This window comes from Theropithecus gelada, chromosome 10 (genome assembly GCF_003255815.1).
Source record: "Theropithecus gelada isolate Dixy chromosome 10, Tgel_1.0, whole genome shotgun sequence".
NCBI lineage: Eukaryota > Metazoa > Chordata > Mammalia > Primates > Cercopithecidae > Theropithecus > Theropithecus gelada.
The window spans coordinates 25,648,324-25,670,320 of record NC_037678.1 but is presented as its reverse complement, the minus strand read 5'-3'; the positions used below and the strand labels follow the sequence as shown (position 1 = coordinate 25,670,320).

The following is a 21,997-nucleotide window of genomic DNA, read 5'->3' as shown; positions in this document are numbered from 1 at the left end:
TTTTTTTCTTTTTCCTTTATTTATTAAAAATCATCTTTTTTTTTTTTTTTTTTTTTTTTTTTTTGAGATGGAGTCTGGCTCTGTCGCCCAGGCTGTAGTGCAGTGGCCGGATCTCAGCTCACTGCAAGCTCCGCCTCCCAGGTTTACGCCATTCTCCTGCCTCAGCCTCCCGAGTAGCTGGGACTACAGGCGCCTGCCACCTCGCCCAGCTAGTTTTTTTTTTGTGTGTTTTTTAGTAGAGACGGGGTTTCACCGTGTTCGCCAGGTTGGTCTCGATCTCCTGACCTCGTGATCTGCCCGTCTCGGCCTCCAAACTGCTGGGATGACAGGCTTGAGCCACCGCGCCTGGCCTAGAAACATTCTTATAAATACCAAATATTGTTCTGTAACTTGCCTGTTTTTGTTGTTGTTGTTGTTATTGTTTTGTTTTTTTACCTCCAGCAATATTTCTGAGACGTGCCCATGTTGAATACGTAAGGTCTTGTGTATCCCTTTTGTCTGTTGCATGATAATATTATTGCATGCTGATTATTTACTCATTCTCCTTCTGAGGGACACGTAGGTTGTTTCCAGTTTTTTGCTAGTGCAGACGACGCTGCTCTGAGCATCCTGAGCCTATCTCCTGTACAGATGCGGGAGAGATTTTCCAGGGTAAACACCCAGTGAAGAAATAGCTGGGCCTCCAGATTTCTGCATCTTCAACATTATTAGAATCTGTCAAATTCTAATTTTTGCAAAGTGATGGCACCAGTTTACATCACTGCAGAAGCACTTTAGAGTTTTTGTTCCTCAATGCTTGCAAACATTTAGTATTGGCTGATGTCTGAGTTTGGGTTTAAAATTCTTAGCTTTGAGCAAGCTTCAGACCTTTTTAGGCATTGAGGAGGAGGCAAGAAGTTTTACCTTTGCCCCCTCCCTCCCTCCTGCTGTATCTCCAATTTCCTCCAGTTTCACCTGCCTGCCCCCTGTGAACTGACCTGGCCTGGGGCTGCACCTGGACCCTGATTTTCATAAAGCCTCCCTCCCGGTTCTCATGCACACCCCACGGCTCAGCATCTTGGGTTCTCTCAGCTCCATTAACCAGGGGCTGCCCTAGGAGGGAACAGGAGTTCCTGGCAAGTGACAAGGTAGGCTTGACAGGCAGGCTCCTTTGCTTTGTGTCTCTAGTACATGGAGCAGCAGGCAGCGCAGGAGAGAGTCCCCAATCACTATCCAATGAATGAATGAAGAGCGAAAAGGCAACTAGGCTGTCATTTATTGAGCAACTACTTCGTGTCAGGTCGGTGACCAGGTGTCTGAGAATTACCAATGGGGAAAAAACCCCATGGCCCTTGGTTAGATGAGGAAACAGAGTCTCAGAGAGGTAAGGTCATTTGCCTGCCGTCACAGGGTCAATGAGTAGGAGATCTGGGACTTGACTCTAGCGCTGCCTGACTTCGGGGGCCTCTGGCTCCACTGCCTGGCTTGGGGCTGTTTCCACTGCCTCTGTTAGGGCTGCCCTGTGGCTTCCTCCCCGTTTCTGCCAGGCTCCAGCCCACTTCCCAGGGCCTAGTCTGGCTGCTGAGTCCAGCTCTCCAACACCAGGAACTAGTTCCCCTGAAACCCAAAGCACCTACAGATGGTCAGGCAGGCCCTCCGCAGCTGCTTAGAGACAGTGGTCTGTCCACCTTCATAAGCCCACCTGCTCCAGCTGCCCGTCCCTCCACCCCATCACGCTAGGGGGTGACGCTGGGGCCTGGCTGAGTGGCTGCATCTGGGGACATAAGAGTGAGGAGAGGAAGAAGAGAAGGTGGAGGTTGGAGAAAAGTGGGGGTGCAGAGCAGTAGAAACTAGAGGACCAGAAGAAAGAGCAAGAAAAGGGCAAAGAAGAAGAGGGAAGCAGAGCAAGGGCGGCAGGAGGAAGATGGGAGCGCTCAAGTTTATAGGAGGCCATTGGTTTGGACTGAGGTCCTGCCCTAGGTCCCACCGACCAAACCAAAATGGAGTGACTCGTGCTGACGTGCCACACCAGGAAGCCCAAACCAAGCTGCTTGCCCAGCCTTCCAGTTTCAGCTGGCAGGAGAACGAAGTTCCCTAGGATTTAACCTTTACAAGGAAAGTAACTTTGAAAGGACCATTCTGCTTTTTTGTTCTCTGTATATTCTTCCTTCTGCCTGTTGCTGTCTGTAAAGAAATCTCTTCTGTTCAACTCATCTGGACACATATTCTATTTTACAGAATGAGGTGTTGCCTAATTCTAGAATGGCAAATAGAAGTCAATTAAGGGCTGGGCGCAGTGGTTCACGCCTGTAATCCCAGCACTTTGGGAGGCCGAGTCAGGTGGATCACCTGGGGTCAGGAGTTCGAGACCAGCCTGACCAATATGTTGAAACCCCCTTTCTACTAAAAATACAAAAATAAAAATAGCCAGGAGGTGGAGGAGGTTTCAGTGAGCTGAGATCGTGCCACTGCACTCCAGCTTGGGCGACAGAGCGAAATTTCATCTCAAAAAAACACAAAAAGGTCAATTAAGGTCTTTAAACTAAATGTGTTGTAATTTTGTGACAGGAATGAGTGAGTGAATTGGTGAATGAACATGCAGAAGGGGTTTCCATCCAGGCAATCTGGCAAACTCCTACTCCTTCTACAAAATCCAAGCCTCCTCCTCCAGGGAGCCTTCCCTGCCCCCACCCCGACCCCCACAGGCACCTCTGAGCGCTTCTCACACTGGGCTCATTTACCCAGGGCCTTGCTGTGTGGCTCCGCCCTAAACTTCATAAGCGTCATCTTCTGGACTCTTCACTGCAATCCTCTGAGCGGCACTATTATTGCTCCCATTTTAGAGGAAACTGAAGCACTGAGCGGTTGCTCTGTCACATGTCTGAGTGGCGGGCTTTGCTCCGCGGTTTCTAGTGACATCATGGGTGAGAAAGCGCTTCGGAATCTTGGAATCACCTTCCTAAGACAAAGAATGATTCCTGGATTTAATTTTTTTCTCCCCCTCCCAACAAGTTTTGGAAAGCAAGGCTGCAGAAAGACACGGGGCTCTGGAGGCGGCCCGGGGACAAGACTGTCTGGGCTCCGGGTTCTCTGAGTCTCAGTTTCCCTACCGAGGGTGGCGAAGCTCGAAGGCCTCGCCCACGCCTGTGACTGACGGCGCTTACCTCCAATCAGGGCCTGTGCAGCTAGGGCCGCCCGGCCGCGAACCCCTAGGATGAAGCTTTGCTGACACCTGGTGGCTGCAGGGGAAGTGGAACCTTGAGAACCGATAAAAAGGGTCCGCCCGGTCCTGCGGAGACCGGAGAGGAGGGAACTGTAAACTCAGAGGGGAGGTGAGTAGGGAGGACGCGCAGAGCACTCCCCACGCGAGAGAGAAAGAGAGGGAGGAAGAGGGAGGACGGACAAGGCACTCTCCAGGAAGTCCCCAGGAGGGCTGGAAGTCGGAGGTCAAGGCGTTGGCAGAGTCGGGTTCCCCTGGGGGCTGCAAGTGAGAATCTGCTCCGTGTTTCTCTCCTACCTTCTGCTGGGTGGCCGACAATCTGTGGCACTCCTTGCCTTGCAGAAACATCACCCCAGCATCATCTTCACATGGCATTCTCCCTGTGTGCGTGGCTGTCTCCACGTTTCCCGTTTTCATAGACACCAGTCACATTCCAATAGGGGCCCACGCTACTCCAGTATGATCCACTCTTAATATAACTAATTACATTTGGCCGGGCATGGTAGCTCACACCTACAGTCACAGCACTTTGGGAGGTGGAGACTGGAGAATTGCTTGAGGCCAAGAGTTCGAGACCAGCCTGGGCAACACAGAGAGACACCTCTCCCCGCCCCGTCCCGCCAAATCTCTACATAAAAAATAAAAAAGTTAGCAGGTGTGGTCATGCACGCCTGTGGTCTCAGCTTCTCCAGAGGCTAAGGCAACAGGATCACTTGAAAGCCCAGTAGTTGGAGGCTGCAGTGAGCTATGATTGTGCCATCACACTCCAGCCTGGACAGCAGAGTGAGACCCTATCGCTTAACACAAAACTGCACTTGCAATGACCCAGTTTCCAAATAAGGTCACATTCTCTAAGGTACTAAGGATTAGGATTTCAGCATATGAATTTGGGGGGGTTCTCGTTCAATCCATAATAATCACCATTGCTCTACTCTCAAACTATTACAATCACCCCAGAGTGAGAGTTTCTAAGGACAGGGAATCTGTCTTACTACTTTGTATCCCTACTCTGCCCAGTTCCAGGAGTGAAATAGGCACTCAATAAGTTTTGGATGAAGAATCAATGAAGAAATGGACAAAAGTAACATTTATTTAGCATGTATTAGTTTCCATCTTTATGATAATCATTTTAACCACTTTAACAAGGTTTTCCATGTGCCCCCACATCTCTGCATTCCAGCCACCACTGTGCCTTTGTGGAGTTCCTCAGAACTACCAGGCTCCTCCCCCACCACAGGGCCTTTGCACATGCTACTCTCATCTGGGACACTCTTCTTTAGCTTCTTTACCCCTGTAATTTCTACTCTTCCTTGAGATCTCAGCTGGAGTCTTTTCCTCAAGGAAGTAGCTTAGACTTGTGTGGATTCTGTTTTTTTAACTTTTATTTTAGGTTCAGGGGTACTCGTGCAGGTTTGTTATAAACTTGTGTCATGGGGGTTTGTTGTAGATTATTTCATCACCCAGGTACTAAGTCAAGTATCCAAATAGGCACGCAGTAGGTAATGGTTGAAGAATGAATGAATAAATAGATGAGAGTAACATTTATTGAGCACTTACTGGTTTTTTTTTTCTTTTATTATTTATTTATTTATTTATTTATTTATTTATTTATTTATTTATTTTTGAGATGGAGTCTCACTCTGTTGCCTGGGCTGGAGTGCAGTGGCACAATCTCAACTCACTGCAAGCTCCACCTCCTGGGTTCAAGCAATTCTCCTGCCTCAGCCTCCCTAGTAGCTGGGATTACAGGTGTCCGCCACCACATCTGGCAATTTTTTGTATTTTTAGTAGAGATGAGGTTTCACCGTGTTAGCCAGGATGGCCTCGATCTCCTGACCTCATGATCTGCCCGCCTCAGCCTCTCAAAGTGCTGCAATTACAGGCGTGAGCCACCTTGCCTGACTTTTTTTTTTTTTTTTTTTTTTTTTTTTACTTAAGTTCTGGGATACATGTGCAGAACATGCAAGTTTGTTACATAGGTATACATGTACCACAGTGGTTTGCTGCACTCATCAACCCATCATCTATGTTTTAAGCCCTGCATGTATTTGGTGTTTGTCCTAATGCTCTCCCTCCCCTTGCTCCACACCCCTGACAAACCCCAGTGTGTGATGTTCTCCTCCCTGTGTCCATGTGTTCTCATTGTTCGACTCCCACTTATGAGTGAGAACATGTGGTGTTTGTTTTTCTGTTCCTGTGTCAGTTTGCTGAGAATGACGGTTTCCAGCTTCATCCATGTCCCCGCAAAGGACGTGAACTCATTCTTTTTTATGGCTGCATAGTATTCCATGATGTATATGGAGCACTTACTGGTTTCTACCTTTATGATAATCATTTGAACCACTTTAGTTCATTCAACAAGGTTTTCCACTTTTCCAAATGTGAGGGGATGCTTCTAAATGGAGTCCTAAAGGGGTGAGAATTTCTAAAACATTCCTGAAGAATCATGTTATAGGGCAGTGGTCCCCAAATGTTTTGGCACCAGGGATCGATTTTGTGGAAGACACTTTTTTATGGGCTGTGGGCAGCGGACATTAGATTCTCATTGGAGCATGCAACCCAGATCCTTTGCACGTGCAGTTCACAATAGGGTTTGCACTCCTGTGAGAATCTAATGCCACCGCTGGTCTGACAGGAGGCGGAGCTCAGGCTGCAATGCCCACCTCCTGCTGTGCAACCCCCATTTCAGGCCCTGGGAGACCCAGGGTTTGAGGGCCCCTGTTTTAGGGACCTCAACACTGACTACAAAGCAGTAGTCATGAACATAAAGTGGCAAGAGTGCAGGGATACACAGACTACAGGAACAGAAAAGACAGCCCATAAAATCACCCCATCTGTCGGGAAGGGGATGGATCAGCAAGGTGACTGTGCCACAGTGCAGCAAACGGACTCCTTCATGAATGATTTTAGGACATCGGATGTCCAAAGTGGAAAAAAAAAGAAAAGGAAACTGAATCTCTACCATACACTACATGCAAGAATCAGCTCCAGAAGGATTAAGAACGCAAATGTGAAGAGCAAAAGTTTTAAAAGTTTAGGGAAAAAAATATATTGGGGAATTTCTTTGTAACCAGGGATTAGAAAGAATTTCTTCAAGGTTGGCCGGGCGTAGTGGCTCACTCCTGTAATCCCAGCACTTTGGGAGGCCAAAGCAGGCAGATCACAAGTTCAGGGGTTCAAGACCAGCCTGGCCAACATGGTGAAACCCCTACTAAAAATACAAAGTTTAGGCGGGCATGGTGGTTCATGCCTGTAATCCAGCTACTCGGGAGGCTGAAGCAGGAGAACTGCTGAACCCGGGAGGCGGAGGTTGCAGTGAGCCAAGATTGTACCACTGCACTCCAGCCTGGGCAACAGAGCAAGACTCTGTCTTGGGAAAAAAAAAAAGAAAGAAAGAAGAAAGAATTTCTTCAAGGAGATGTGAAGGCATAAACCCTAAAGGAAAATATTGCTGTTTGACTATATTAAAATTTGAAATGGCATCAAGAGATACCAAAAACAAAGTGGCAAGAGGCTGCACCCAGGAAGCAGATATTTGCACTGCATATTAACCAACAAAAGCTGAGTCTAAAGACAGAAGGCCTGCAGCATCTCATTTCAGCCTTGTCGCAATCCCATTAGGAAGGTACTGTTTCTCTCCCATCTTCCTGAGTAGAAGCATCAAAGCTCTGAAGGCAAAAGGACTTGCCTGAGCCTCTATCCCTGGCCAATGCCCCAGAACAGCAGTATAAACCCAGCCTTCATTCCCAGATCATTGCATCACCTTGAGCCTGGCTACAGCCAAGATCCTCACAGCTCAGTAGTCTCTTCCTCATTGAAGTGGCTTAGATGTTGTGTAGATTCTTAAATTACTAACAGTTGCCTGCAGCCATATGATGAATGAATGAACACACTCACAAACGTGGCATTCTGACCTCTCCCTGGGCTGGAGTGGGGGATTCAGGGTTCTTGGCTTCTCTTGCAAATCAAAAAAGACTCCCAGACTTAAGGGGATAACGTGATAATGTGAGAATGGCGGGCAGTGAACACGTTTTTAAGGGCTGGGGCACCCATCACATGCCCCTGAGAATGACTGTGCTCAGCAACCAGCATGTAACAGGGGGCTCAGGAGCTCAACCAAGCCAGCCACTCAGAGGCAAGGGAATTTCAAGTCAGATGAAGAAACAAAGGCTCAGAGAGGTTGGGCACTGTGTCCAAGGTCACACAGCTAAGCAGCTGCAGAACCGTACGATTCAGTAAGGGTTCTGTTGCCCTACCCCTAGCCCAGATACATGCTGATTCTCATTTCTCTCTCGCTCACACACACACACACACACACACACACACACACACACACCCCAGCTGCTGGGGGGATCAAAGACCCACAGCAGACAAGTTGCAAGTCACACTTTATTCACTCTCTGGTTGGTCTGGAGGGTTCCTGGGCAGCAGGTCTGGGTCCTGGGAAGGAGGCATGGTGTGGAGGGTACTAGTTGGAGGGGTGGAAGGCGCCACGTTGGTGCCACTGCATGTCGCGGATGCGGCGCACAGACTGCACCTGGGGGTGAGGGGCCCCAAAATCGCTGCTGTCCTTGTAGTCTCCCTTCTCCAGCAGGTACTGCAGTCCGCGGTAGCCAGGGTACTGGTAGCCAACCCACCTGCAGGACCAGAGGTGAGGGGAGGGTGAAGCGGGGGAACAGGAAGAGAAACAAGAGAGAAGCGAGGGGAGAGAGCATCCATAAGCCACTAGGAAGGGTGAAGCCTCCCAACCATTGCCACTTCCCAGGAGTAAGCAGGACACCCTTTCCACCCCACCCTTCCAGCACTGAGCCTCTGCTTTCTTCCTTCTCTTGACAGGGAGCTCACTGCCTCCTGAAGCAAATTTTGACTGAAGGCCTGGTACTGGGGTCAGAGCAAGGGGGTGGTATCTTAAGCTCACTGAAGTTTAGAATAAGTCAGACCTTTGAACCATCTCTATCCACTCCTATCCCACCTCCAAGCTCAGCTGAAAGACCAAAGAAGAGTTGGGGGAGGTTCCAGGGGCTACTTAATGAAAGTGCTGGTCTTCTCTCCAGAAAATGGCACACAGGCCTGGCCTGCAAGGACCTGCCTGGCCAGTCTCTGTGGACATCTCCAGCTCTACTTTGCATTCTTATGCTCCCACATCTCTGCATTCCAGCCAGTGGCCTTTGTAGAGTTTCTCAGACCTACCAGGCTCCCCCCACATGCACCACAGGGCCTTTGCACATGCTGCTCTCATTGTCTGGGATGCTCTTCCTTGGCCTCTTTACCCCCCACAATTCCTACTGTTTCTTGAGATCTCAGCTTAAGAATCTTTTCTTCAAGGAAGTAGCTTAGACTTACGTGGATTCTTAAATTATTAACAGTTGCCCCTTCTAGACTGTTGGCTACACAGGGCAGAAGCCAGATCTCTTTAATCTCCTTCACCCTGGGCACCTAACACAATGCCTGGCATATGACAGCACTGACAAATTGAATGAATGAATGAATGAAGGGAATGAGGGAATGAAGGGGAACAGGAGCACAGAACTTTGCACACCACTTTAGGAGTTTGACAAACCCCAAGAAGCCAGTATATTTGGCTAAACTGGTTCTGTTGGGGGGAAAGAGCCTTAATTTGTAGCACTTGCTGATTTCTATGCTGTAAATGCACCCACTGTGGCTGGTTTCAAGCTACCAGTGATTAGTCAACCAGTTCACACAAATTCTGAAAATGTAAGAGTCGGTTCCAGGCTGGGCGCGGTGGCTCACGCCTGTAATCCCAGCACTTTGGGAGGCCAAGGAGGGCAGATCATGAGGTCAGGAGTTTGAGACTAACCTGGCCAACACAGTGAAACCCCGTCTCTACTAAAAATGCAAAAAATTAGCTGAGCTTGGTAGTGGGCACCTGTAATCCCAGCTATTTGGGAGGTTGAGGCAGGAGAATTGCTTGAACCTGGGAGGCGGAGGCTGCAGTGAGCTGAGATTGTTCCACTGCATTCCAGCCCGGGCAACAGTGCGAGACCCCATCTCAATTTAAAAAAAAAAAAAAAAAAAAAAAAAAAAAGCTGATATAAGCTATTTCCAACACACCGCTGCCCAAAGCTCATCTGTGGACCCCCCATGGAATCCAAATTTTTTACCATGAGAAATCCCTCATTGCTGATGGCCAGGGTCCATGTGCCCAGGAACTTCAATTCCGTGGAAAATGACACCTCCTGTTCCCAAACTTAGGGACACATGCGGTCAAAGGCAGCATGGGCTGGTCCTCCTGCTTCTCACAGCTTTCAGACTACTCAACTCATTCCTTCCCTCCTGCCTCAACCTAATCCTCCCTCTGCCTCAACTTGCCCCTCTGACATACATGTCTTGCTCACTGGGGCTGAGGTAAAGGCCAAGGTTTCTCCACTCCAAAGGCCGTTTCCCCAAAGGCAGCTCTAGGGAGAAATTCAGGGGCTGTAAGCCACCTGTGGGCAGAGAATTCCCATTTACTTTCCAGTGGGAAGCCAGAGGTCAGCAGAGTACACTGATGTGTGCAAGATCACCAGTGTATACGGGGCAGAGCGGGACCTAGGACCCCAGAGTCTCAGTTCCTGGGGCAGGGTGAGCCAGGGCTGGCAATGCACTTACGTGCCACTCTGCACCCGCACAGATGACACCTTCTCCTGGTAGCCGTGGGCGTGGAAGCTGGGTACGTCGTCATCTATGATTTCCATCTTCTTCCCGGTGAAGTTGGGGTTTTCATAGAGGATGATCTTGTGCTCTTGGCTGTCCTATTGGCAGAGGATGTGGGGAAGTGAGTATGGGTGACGGGGCCCAGGGTTGGCCTTCCCACCCCATGCTCATGCCCCAGAGTTGGGATCCCCATGTCCCACACATCACTCTCTGCCCAGTGCACCTACCACGTGTCTATGACAACTGCTGTTGGATCGCAGCCATTTGTTAAGTTTCTACTGGGCCATTTTCATGTAACAGACACTCTGCAACACTTTGGGGAATATTTGATTCTGAAATGTCATTTTTTCCTCCTATGCCTCAAGTTTCTCTTTTATAAATGGCAGCTATGATCTACCACCCACTCACAAGTGCGCACCCACACATGCACACACAGGCACACACACAGTGGCACACTCACAGGCATACACACACAGGCACATACATACACACACACATATGCACACACACAGGCACACACACACATGCACACCCACACATGTGCGCACACACAGGCACACACACACATGCACACACACGTGCACACACATGCACACATACGCACACACAGGCAGACACAAACACACATGCACAGGCTAATTGTGCCTCTAATAGGCACCTGAGATATTTTGATTTTTCTTCATTTCTACATCTCTTCCCATCCTCCTGTTCCTGTAACATTTTCCTTAATTATCTAATCCTTTAAACATTTTCAGTTTAAGATAAGATTTTCAGATAAGAAAACCCTTATCCCTTAGACATAAAATCCTTTTATGCCATTTGGCAGATGAGAAAAATGAGGCACAGAGAAGTCAAATGACGTGCTCAAGGTCACAGAGCTGGGAGCAGCACAGCCAACATGGGAACCTGGGTCTGTGGGGTGTGAAGTCCAGTGTTCTCCAACCTTCCAGTAGGTCCTGGGAAGAGCTAGACTGGGCTTGGAGGGTTTGGGAGTGTAACTGAGCAGTGATGGCCCTGTCCCCTCCCCGACAGTTTACACACTCACACACTAGTAAGAATCAGGATCTCAGAAGCACTGAAAACTCACACTGGCATGAGTCTTGAAGAAGAGCTAAACCACCTTCTCCTCCAGTCCTGAACTCAGAATTTCTTATATTTCTGATGGCTATTGATTATTGAGCAACGACTCTGTGATGGGAGTTGCCCAACTCTGCGGGGTGGGGGGCACCAACCACGTAAAATAGAATGTGAATAGTGCCCTCTGGGGCATTTCATAGTCTTGTGATTGGAGACCCCTGGAGTTGCGCAGCGTGACAACCCTCAAGCTAATAAGCACATTGGAATCTCAGGACAGTAGATACCAATATGCCCATTTTACAGATGAAGAAACTGAGGCTCAGGGAAGTAAAATGACTTTTGCAAGGTCACCCAGTGAGGAGGTTCCTCACCAATCAGAAGGGGCACAATGCTAGAGGGGCAGGCTCCTTCCTGGTCTCAGGACCTCCGGCTCCAAGGTGGCAGAGACAGAAGGTAGGATGATGGGCAGAAAGAGGAAACAGAATGATGGCAGGGGGCTCACCACTTTGATGGGCCTCAGGGAGCTGAGGGAGTCCGTCCTCCGGCTGCTGGTCCACGAGTCCCAGCGGGGGTACTCGCCCTTCTCAAACACAAACTGCTCGCCCTTGCAGTTGGCCTGTTCATAGCCCACCCAGCTGCCATGGAGACAGAGAGAAAGGGGGCAGGTCAGTTCCACTCCAAGCTTCCTATGGCAGGATCCTGGCTACTCACGTTGACCCCTGGGGTTCACTCTTGCCCAACCTAGCAAGATGTAGTAGCCCCACCCGAACCTTAGCACGGCAAATCCAAGCGCACAGTCCCCTCAGTTATCCAGAACTCAGTGCTATGCTGCCTTTAACCACCTGGAACACAGTTAAGAAATAAGAAGGCGGGGGCCGGGCGCGGTGGCTCACGCCTGTAATCCCAGCACTTTGGGAGGCCGAGGCGGGCGGATCACAAGGTCAGGAGATCGAGACCACGGTGAAACCTCGTCTCTACTAAAAATACAAAAAATTAGCCGGGCGCGGTTGTGGGCGCCTGTAGTCCCAGCTACTCGGGAGGCTGAGGCAGGAGAATGGCGGGAACCCGGGAGGCGGAGCTTGCAGTGAGCTGAGATCCGGCCACTGCACTCCAGCCTGGGCGACAGAGCGAGACTCCGTCTCAAAAAAAAAAAAAAAAAAAAAAATAAGAAGGCGGTCTAAATAACGGCCCGCAACAAATACCAATATATAGATGCCATGCACTAAAGCCAATAGTATGCTGGTAAGTTAACAGCCAACTCTCAAAAAACAAAACAAAAATTAACACTCTTGATTTGCAGCGTTTGCCAATTTCCATGGTGTAAATGCTCCCACTGTGGCAGATTTCAAGCTATGGCACGGCTGCAAGTGGAGCTGGGGAGAGAGATGCACAGTCAGCCTTCACCACTGAGAACTGACCCCAGAACCCCTCGGTTGTGCCCAAACCCCTCTCTTTGGATCTGTTTCTTCTCTTGTCCCTGTTGTTAGACTCTGCCCAAACTCTGTTTTTGTAGATCCACATTAGAAGAAAAATAGTACATTAAGGAGGGAGGGATAGCCTTCAGGTCGGGCATGGGTAATAGAGGAAGGCAAAAAATAGGAGGAAAAAAACCACAAATCTCAAAATGATTAGCATTCTGGGGCCAACCAGTGCAGAGGCAAACATTTCAGCATGTGCAATAATGGCTGTTCAGAGGAATAATCTAAGTTATTAATGGAAGAGGAGATCATGTTTATTATTCTCTTTTGGAAGAGTAGTCTTGATCCAGCAATTCTACTTTAGCAATGGGTCCTTAGAAAACAGTTGTCAAGGGGCCAGGCGCCATGGCTCATGCCTGTAATCCCAGCACTTTGGGAGGCCGAGGCGGGCGGATCACCTGAGGTCAGGAACTCGAGACCAGCCTGGCCAACATGGTGAAACTCTGTCTCTACTAAAAATACAAAAAATTAGCTAGGCACGGTGGTGCATGCTTGTAATCCCAGTTACTCGGTTGTCTGAGGCAGGAGAATTGCTTGAACCAGGGAGGTAGAGGTTGCAGTGACTTGAAATCGTGCCATTGAATTCCAGCCTGGGTGACAAGAGCTACAACTCCATCTCAACAAAACAAAACAAACAAACAAACAAAAACAGTTGTCAAGGGATCACAGATATCTGAATAAGGATGTTCATTGTGGCATTGTTTATAATATCCAGTAACTGAAAAACTTAAACATCCTACAATCAGGGCCTGGATATGGCATATTCAATCATGGACTGTTACAAAGCCATGGTAAGTAAGGACATAAGATGTGGGTTATCAAATGTAATTGGTGTAACTATCACCAGGTAAGCTTGTTAAATGCAGATTCCAGGCTCCAGAGCTAAGTTTGATTTAGTGGGACTGAAGTGGGGCCCGAGAACCTCCATTTTAAAGCATCTCCCTTCTGTGAATCTGATGTGAATTTTCCTCAAACGACTTTGAAAAGCACCAACATAAAATGCTATTTAATGACATGGAGAGAGTTCATGCTACCTTGTAAAGTTTCCAAAGTGAGTAATAAAACATCATGTTTAGTATGATCCAAGTTTGATTTGATTATACACACACACACACACACACACACACACACACACACACAGAGAGAGAGAGAGAGAGAGAGAGAAACAGAGAGAGAAAGAGAGAAGGAAATCTAAATTCATACCAAAATCTTAATAATGGTTACTTCTGAGTAGTGAACAGAAGTCATATGGTTTTTTGCCTTAAACCATCTCTTCTTAGTTTTAAACAATAAATGATAGTTAATAAAAATATTAAATGTTATATTTTTTAAAAAAGAAAGCAGAAGAGTGTAAAATCTCTTTGGGAAATTTTTTTTCATCAAAATATTTGAAAAGGCAGCTGAAAATCAGATGTGATGCTTAAACAGTCAAATCTCAGTTATCCAGAAAGGGATTCTCTTGGATACAACAGATTCCCTGAGCATGTCAGATGACCAAGGCTTGGCATAGCCACTGCTTTAGCTGTGTTCTGCACATCTTCAGGTTCTGACCCATGTAGGGCCGTGGAACTCTGCAGAATTCCCTGAGAACCTTGAGGTGTGGTATGGCTCACCTTAGGATCTCCAGCCGTATCTGACTTACTGACCACCAATGGACATTTCTACATCCTGAGGCTTTGACAGAGGAGTGACGAGAGAAGCTGTGGTTTGTGTCCCAGACACTCTGCAGGCTCACATAGGACTATGCTCAGCTACATGACATAAGGTGAGTCAACCATTCAGCTCCCCTTCTGTCTTGGATACAGACCTGGCCCCCGAGTGTGCCAAAAAATCTGTAAAGACCCAGTATTATCAGGATTTGGGAAGGGAGGAGTGGATGCAGAGCTGGGACATCCAGCCTTAAACCTCCCAGGATTGAGGACACTCCTGGAGCCAGAGATTGGCAGTTCTAAAAGCTTCATGAGTCACTATGTCCATCTTCCTGCCTTGACCTCTGTATCAGGCTTTCTACGTGACCCTTTCCCTTCATCCCCAGAGCACATGGTCATCCTTATCCTACAGAGGAGGAAGCTGAGGCTCAGAGGGGGAAGGTCCTGGTCCAACACCACACAGCCCAGAAGTGGTGGAGCCTGGATTTGAACCCAGCTCTATCTGACTGCAAAGCATGAATTATCTCCATACGCTGCCAGACCCCAAAACTTGGTCCCCAGATTGTAGACAGGAGAACAGCAAGGGTAGATTCCCCCAGTCCACAACCTGATCACCTCACCCAAAGTCCCTGACCAGGAGAGGCCACCCAGGTACTTACGGTCCAGCCTGCACTAGGACAGAGCCTGCCTTTTCCACGCCAGTCTCCTTCAGGTTGGGGCAGGGCCCATTGAGCTCATGCGAGTGGCCTTGAAAGTTTTCCTGCTCAAAGATGATGATCTGCAACGGGAAGCGAGACTCAGACCCTCATCATGATGAAGAGGAGTGACAGTTGGCTGGCAGACGTGGGGAGGGAGCTCAGAGAACCCAAAGGATGCTGAAGGGTTCACCTCCAGAGTGACAAATCAAACATAAAAATCAAACAGCCCTGGCTCTGGCTATAAGCAGCTGTGGGACCTTGAGCCTGCATTTGTCCTCTCTAAGCATCAGTCTCCCCATCTGTAAAATGGGAAATAAAGACAGAACCCAGGCCGGGTGTGGTGGCTCACACCTGTAATCCCAGCATTTTGGGAGGCTGAGGTGGGAGGATTGCTTGAGCCCAGGAATTCCAGACCAGCCTTGGCAAGATGGCAAGACCCCACTTCTAATTTTTTTTAAAAGAAAAAGAAACAAAGACAGAAACTGCCTTGTGATATTGTTTGTTAGAAGGATTCAGGGGAGCATAATTTGCACACCATATTTGCTCTGCTTGTGGGAGACATAATTATGTTAATTAAGAGATATGGTACAGATTCCAATAAGTGGCAGAGCTGAAATTGGAGCCCAGGCTTGTCTGATGCAGCTGAAATGGAAGCAACACTTTGCAAACCCTAACAGGTGCATGTAGCACCTGGGATCTGGATAAGTGCAGTTTCTGAGGAAACAGGTCTGGGGTGCAGCCCTGGATTCTGCATTTCCAATCATCTCCCAGGTGATGCTGGTGCCACTGGCTTATGGACCAAATTAGGAGTACTGACGTGCTAGACCACGCGTTTGAGCTTCTCCTCCTCCCATTGGAGCTGCACCGGTACCTTCATATACACCCCTTACCTCCATTTCACCCATAAAACTACACACACCTGGGCCCTTTCTCCAAGCCTCCACAGAATTCCCAGGTGTCCCTATGAGCTCACCCTTGAAATACTTCTTAAGAGGACTTCACTCCCCTTGTCTCACCTGGTATTATCAGCCCAAGGGAGGGGGCTCACGAGATCCCCATCAGGGAAACTGAAGCTCTGCAAAGTGAAGAGACCCACCCAACATCTCCCACATCCAAATTAACTATGAGGCTAGCTGCCACCTTTCATGGTTCCAGTGAGAATTTTGGAGGCAGAGCTTTTTCAGCCACATTTCCCCCAGCAAACTGCCCCTGGATGAAAAGATGGGCTCAGGTCAGCACACTCCCAGTCGGGGAAGCTACAGAATCGACATGGTCAGCACAGGCTGGATAAACATAGCCCTGACTCCCAGGCCTGGGATTAGCCACACAAAGAAAGGAAAAGGGGTGCCCCACAGGGCTTAGAGGTGAATTCCATGGGCTCAATCCAGCCTTTACAATCAGTGACCCAGCCCTTTACGGTCATTGACTCGGCCAGAGATAGGGTCAGGAGACAAGGGCTCCATTGTGTCCTCTGTTACATCCAGTTGTGCAAACCTAAAAAGCAATTCAATACTCTGGGCCTCAGTTCTCTCATCTGTAAAATGGGGAATTAAGAATATGGAAGTTCGGGGCTAGTTTATTATTACCCCGGCCTGGGAGACAAGGGCTTGTGGGCGGTTACCACATAGTATTTGTGCTGCTTGTGGGAGACATAATTACGTTAATTAAAAGACATGCTACAGAGCCCACGTGAATAAGTGGAAGAGCTGAAACTGAAGCCCAGGCTTGTCTGATGCAGCTGAAATTGAAGCAGCGCTTTGCGGACTCTAACCTGTGCACGTAACACTGGGATCTTGATCAAATGCAGTTTCTGAGGGAGCAGGCCTGGGGTGCCCACCTGAATAGGGTTAGGCAGGTGAGGAAGGGTAGTTTCTCCATGCATCTGAAAGCCCAGAAGCTCAGAGGACCCAGGAGCTCACTAGCATTGTTACTATTAATCGATAGAGTGGAGGGCAACATTTTACAAATTGTCTAATCCTTTAAAACTGCACCGTCCCACACAGCAGCCATTAGTAACATATGGCTACTGAGCACGCATAATTAGTCCATACTATTACTTATACTGTGCTCTAAGTGTAAAATACACATCATATGTTGAAAATTCAGAATGGAAAAAATAATGTAAAATATCTGCCTAATAATTCTTATATTGATTATACATTAACATGCTCATCTTTTGGATATATTGGGTTTCATAAAATATAATATGAAAATTAATTTCACCTGTTTCTTTTTACTTTTAATGATGTGGCTACTAGAAAATTTTGCAATACCTATATGGTTCACATCATAGGTCTAGTGGACGGTGCTGCTTGCTTTTTTCCAAACTCACCCAGCTCATTCCCACCTTGGAGTCTTTGTGCCTGATGTTCCTTTTGTCTGGATGATCTCATCAACCCTCACCCCCATTTTTAATTTTTCTGTGGAGATGGGATCTCACTATGTTGCCCAGGCTGGCCTCAAACTTTTTGGCTCAAGCAATCCTCCCGTCTCGGCCTCGCAAAGGCACCCCCAATTTTTACATAGCCGCTTCCTCACTCGACTCAGGTGTGTGCTCAAAGTCACCTCCTCAGAGAGGCCCTCCTGGAACACCTGAGCTAACACAACCACTGCGACTCTCAGGAGCCCCTTCCCCTAGTTTACTTTTATTTGTAGCACTTCTCACTACTGGAAATCATATATTCATTTATTTATTGTCTGTCCTTCTTCTGGAAAGTAAGCCCCATAAGGGACAGATCGGGGTGAGCAGGTGAAGGGCTGCATCTGCTCAGGCTTCCCTGACCCAGGAGGCACCGAGTCAGACCAATGGGCCATTCCTGAAGGAACCTGTGCCTGGGGTTACCAAAGCAGAGAGGCACAGGAGAGCAGCCAGGTGGGTGCTCCTCCATAGAGGTTTGAGGGCAGACTCGGTGTGACAAGCCTCTGCCATTGTGATAAGATCCTGCTGCCCTTGGGCGGGCAGGTGGACGAGAAATCAAAGAAGGGATTATTTGGTGGTGTTAGGTGGATGCGCACCCCGGGCCGGGTGTTAGGTTGAGCCTGGTTTCTTTGGCTCTCACGACTTCCCTATGCAATAAATCTGACTCCTCCTTTTACAGAAATGGAATGGAGGCTCAGAGGGATCAAATAATTGGCCCGGGTCACACAGCAGGTGCAGAGTCAGGACTCACACCCATCTTCCATCTACTAATCCCACCTCTGACTGAGAATGAGGGTCTACTTCAGTTTCAGGGAGCCCTGTGGACAATAGGGTGTGGGAAAACAGGTAAGGGAGAAAAAGCCGGAGGCTGGTACTGGGAATCCCAGCATGCCAGCTATGGGCTGGGGAGGGACTCTCAGAATCAGCCCCAAGTGTGTGGGTAGGGGAGACTGAGTCCCAGAGAGGGGCAGGGCTGGAGAGGGGGTACCTGTGAAGAAAGATGCCAAGCCTATTTTACAGAAGGGCAACTAAGTCTAGGAGAGGAGCATTGCATGCCCCCTCCTCCGAGAGGTACCCACCTTGGGGTTGAGGGACTGTGGCTTGCCCGCCTGGGTCTGGTGGTCTGAGGCCATGGTGGACTGTCCCGTGCAGGAATGACCTGGAAGACATGGGAAGCAGCAGTGAGGACCTGGAGGGGCCACTGACTTTTTCACTCTGTGGGGACTTGGGACCACTCCTCTCTGGCCCCAAATATTCTTCTTTTCCCCCTGGTTTCAGGCTGTCCCAGAGCTGTGGGTTCCGTAAGCAGCTACTTGAACTTCTGTCCTTAGCTTCATTTATATCTATCCAGGCCAGCGCCAGGAGGAGGGAAAAATGAATTCTACTCAAAAAAAGAGTGGGGCAGTGATAAACTGAGCTTAAATAAGGTCCCAAGTGGGTCCCCAACACTCAACCCCAGACAATGGATACCACGCAGAATATAGAACAGTCAATCCCAGAACTTCTGCCTTTATGCAGAAATTTCCTAAATAAAATTGTGTGGAACAAACAAAGCCTATGCATTGGCTGTATTTTGTGGTGTGGTGGTGCCCAGTTTAGGAACCCACAAAGTTCCCTGTCCCCCTGCGCTTTCTCCCACCCTCTCTCTGGGACTCCTCTCCCCATCCCGGTACCTAGACTTCTCTTCTCTGCCACTGGTTTTACGCCCCCATTAGCGAAATCATCTGATACAGAACCCATGTTACAAGAAAGGGAAGAAATGGGTGCAATGGTAGAAACCCAGGCACTGTGGCAGGCAGCAGGATAGACCTGCCTTAGCTATTGAGAACATCAGAAAAGTCTGGAAAATTGTCAGCCTCTTCCCGCTTCCTGCAGGAGGGGTGGTCAAAGCAGGCTGTGTCTCCTCAGGGGTAAGAGAGCAAGCCTGGCCTTCCTCTTCAGAGATAACGCCCAGCTTCCAGAAGCCGCCTCCACACGAAAGGCCAAGACTGGATGTTTCCCAGGAGGAAGAAATTCAGTTAAGCACCTTGGGAGCCAAACCTACTGCTCTCCGGCAAGAAACCAGCCCGCTCGGCTTGTCAGAGTGCCTGAGGTCCTGCCCTATCGCTTCCGGGTCCCGAGTGTTCAGACTGAAGAAGCTCAGTTGGTCCAGTTCAGGAGCAGTCTCTGCTGCCTACCAGAATTGAGACTCTGGGCAGGTCACATCCTCTCCCTATGCCTCAACTTCCTGTTCTATAAAATGGGGGCAGTAATGATGTCTAATAATACCTGTGAACAGGTTGTGAGGATTCAATTATGTAATGTATAAAACCGGAAGCACTTGGCCGTGGTCCCAGAACACACTCAGCATGCAGCGAATGGCAGCAATTGTGGCATTATTAGAGTCATTTCTACCATGCTTTAGTGGCATTGAAATAACCTGTTGCTGGGAGTTGTCACATACCTGAGGCTGCATCCTACCCCTAGCACTCTCAGAGACTGGGCCCAGAGTGGGTGGCCCAGAATTGCAGATGTGGAGGAAAACTGACTCACCCACCTAGAAACAAGGCTGAACTGTCACTGGTTTGATTCTTGCAAAACCCTGAGTTACATTCTCCTCCTCAGCGACTGACAAAACAAGGATGCTGATAGTCTGTTTAATATTAATAATAAAGAACATTGCTGCAATACCCACTGTGTGCCAGGCACTGTGCTGGATGACCCACCTACCTTCTCTTGAATCCTCACAATAAAGAAGCCTTTTGGACCCCCTTCCCGTTTACCAGAAAAGAAAACTGAGGTTAACAGCATTGAAGTCTCTGCCCAAAGTCACTTGTCAGAATCCAGGTGCTCCCATGCTTTCCGGCAGGGGTGAGGATGACAGAAAGAAGGGAAGACAAGCAAAGGAGGCAATCTTACCAGTGACACCAGCCCCTGCGAGTGCTGTGAAGCTCAGCCAGCGGGAGGTGGCATTTATACCTTCCCCAGAAGTGCCGGTGCCAAGATGAGTGACTGCTGTGTTCCTGCGAAAAGCAGGGTGAGAATGCTGGATTAAGCTCTCACCAAAGCCCGGGTCAGCAAATGCCCACAGACATTGTGTCTCTGCACAATAATGTCATTAGCTTTCAGATTCGGCCGCGCCAGGGCGGTCAGGCGGCTAGGCAAGGAGATGCCCGCTTTGCATGCATCAGCCGTCCGGCTGCCAGCGCTGGGGGCACACTGGGTTCACTGGTGCGCTCAGTCAGGCCCTGAGGCATGGCAGACACAGAGGAACATCTCCGTGGACCTGGGGAAGAACAAGTAAAGAAGGGTGGTTTGGCAGAGCCTGGGCTTCATTCATCTTCCCATTTATTCATTCAACAAATATTTGCCGGGCATCCATTTGGTGACAAGCTCTGTTCTAGGGGAGAGTGTCAGGAAGAGGACCTACCCCAGCCCAGGTATTTCAGAAAAGCTCCTGGGGGGTAGCGCATCCCTCAGGGATGGAGAAGAGGAAGAATAGGGTGAGGGGACAGGTCCAAGTAGAAAGGGTCCATATACAAGGAACCAGCATAGTGTATTTCAAGAAGACCTGAAAACAGGTTAACAAAGCTAAAGCATATGCCGTGTGACAAATAGAGCCTGTGCCAGGTGGACAAGGTGGGCAGAGCCTGATGTTGCAGGGTCAGGGAGGACAATTATGGAGAGTGCATTTTATTCTCAAGGCCCCTGGCTGTTTCTCTTTCTCTCTTTCTTTCTTTTTGAGACGGAATCTCTCTCAGTCACCCAGGCTGGGGTGCAGTGGTGAGATCTCGGCTCACTGCAACCTCTGCCTCCCAGGTTCAAGTGATTATCCTGTCTCACCCTCCCTAGTAACTGGGAGTACAGGTGTGTGCAACCAGGTCCAGCTGATTTTTTTTCTTTTTTTTTTTTTTTGTATTTTAGTAGAGACAGGGTTTTGGCTTGTTGCCCAGGGTGGTCTCGAACTCCTGAGCTCAGGCAGTCCATCCACCTTGGCCTCCTAAAGTGCTGGGATTACAGGCATGAGCCACTACACCCAGCCTGTTTCTTAACCACTGACCTAGAGTGAGGCGCTCTTAGATCCCTACCACTGGCCCTGTTGCTGCCACGTGGGTGCCCAGCCTTTACTCAGTTTCTTTTTTTTTTTTTTTTTTTTTTTTTGAGATGGACTCTCGCTGTGTCGCACAGGCTGGAGTGCAGTGGCACGATCTCGGCTCACTGCAAGCTCCGCCTCCCGGGTTCAGGCCATTCTCCTGCCTCAGCCTCCCGAGTAGCTGGGACTACAGGCACCCACCACCACGCCTGGCTAATTTTTTGTATTTTTAGCAGAGACGGGGTTTCACTGTGTTAGCCAGGATGATCTCGATCTCCTGACCTCATGATCCGCCCACCTCGGCCTCCCAAAGTGCTGGGATTATAGGCGTGAGCCACGGCGCCTGGCCTTTACTCATGTTTCTTTAGTGCACACACCTTACTTGCAGCCCAGGCTGTGTCTTGATCCAATCTGAGACTTGGAGACTGGGTCAAGTATACCTGCTTTCCCCTGTTTCTCGTTTCCTTAATGCACATGTGCATGCACACACATGCACACACACTACGCACACATGCCCTAGCCCCCTAACTGAGCTGTTCCTTTTGCAGCACTCATCACCACCCAACATTCTGTTACTCATTTATTTTCTGCCTTTCCAATGAGGAGATAAACACCACAAAAGCAAAGAAGTTGTCCCCCTGGTTTACCATGGTATCGCCAGAGCCCAGTGCCTGACACATAGTAGATACTTGTTTTAAAATCCCAGGGCTGGCCAGGCACAGTGGCTCACGCGTGTAATCCCAGCACTTCG

At 48.9% G+C, this 21,997-nt stretch overlaps 1 protein-coding gene across 1 annotated transcript; it reads right to left on the bottom strand.

The window, feature by feature from the left end:
* Positions 1-7,570: 7,570 nt before the first annotated feature.
* Positions 7,571-20,141, bottom strand: LOC112633346 (beta-crystallin B2). Its single transcript, XM_025399929.1, has 6 exons — positions 20,073-20,141; positions 18,254-18,333; positions 14,717-14,835; positions 11,433-11,565; positions 9,809-9,951; positions 7,571-7,836 (listed from the first exon to the last, which is right to left on the bottom strand). The coding sequence occupies exons 2-6, from the start codon at positions 18,305-18,307 to the stop codon at positions 7,668-7,670; spliced, it is 618 nt and encodes a 205-aa protein (XP_025255714.1). The 5' UTR covers positions 18,308-18,333; positions 20,073-20,141; the 3' UTR covers positions 7,571-7,667.
* Between the last annotated feature and the right edge of the window lie 1,856 nt (positions 20,142-21,997).

What these genes read in the sequence shown, in the direction of transcription:
- LOC112633346 (XM_025399929.1), bottom strand. Translation starts at nt 18,307, where the DNA reads ATGGCCTCAGACCACCAGACCCAGGCGGGCAAGCCACAGTCCCTCAAC. An exon ending in GTCCTAGTGCAGGCTGGACC is followed by an intron (nt 11,566 to 14,716) that starts GTAAGTACCTGG and finishes TCTCCATGGCAG; the next exon opens with CTGGGTGGGCTATGAACAGG. An exon ending in GTGCGGGTGCAGAGTGGCAC is followed by an intron (nt 7,837 to 9,808) that starts GTAAGTGCATTG and finishes CTGGTCCTGCAG; the next exon opens with GTGGGTTGGCTACCAGTACC.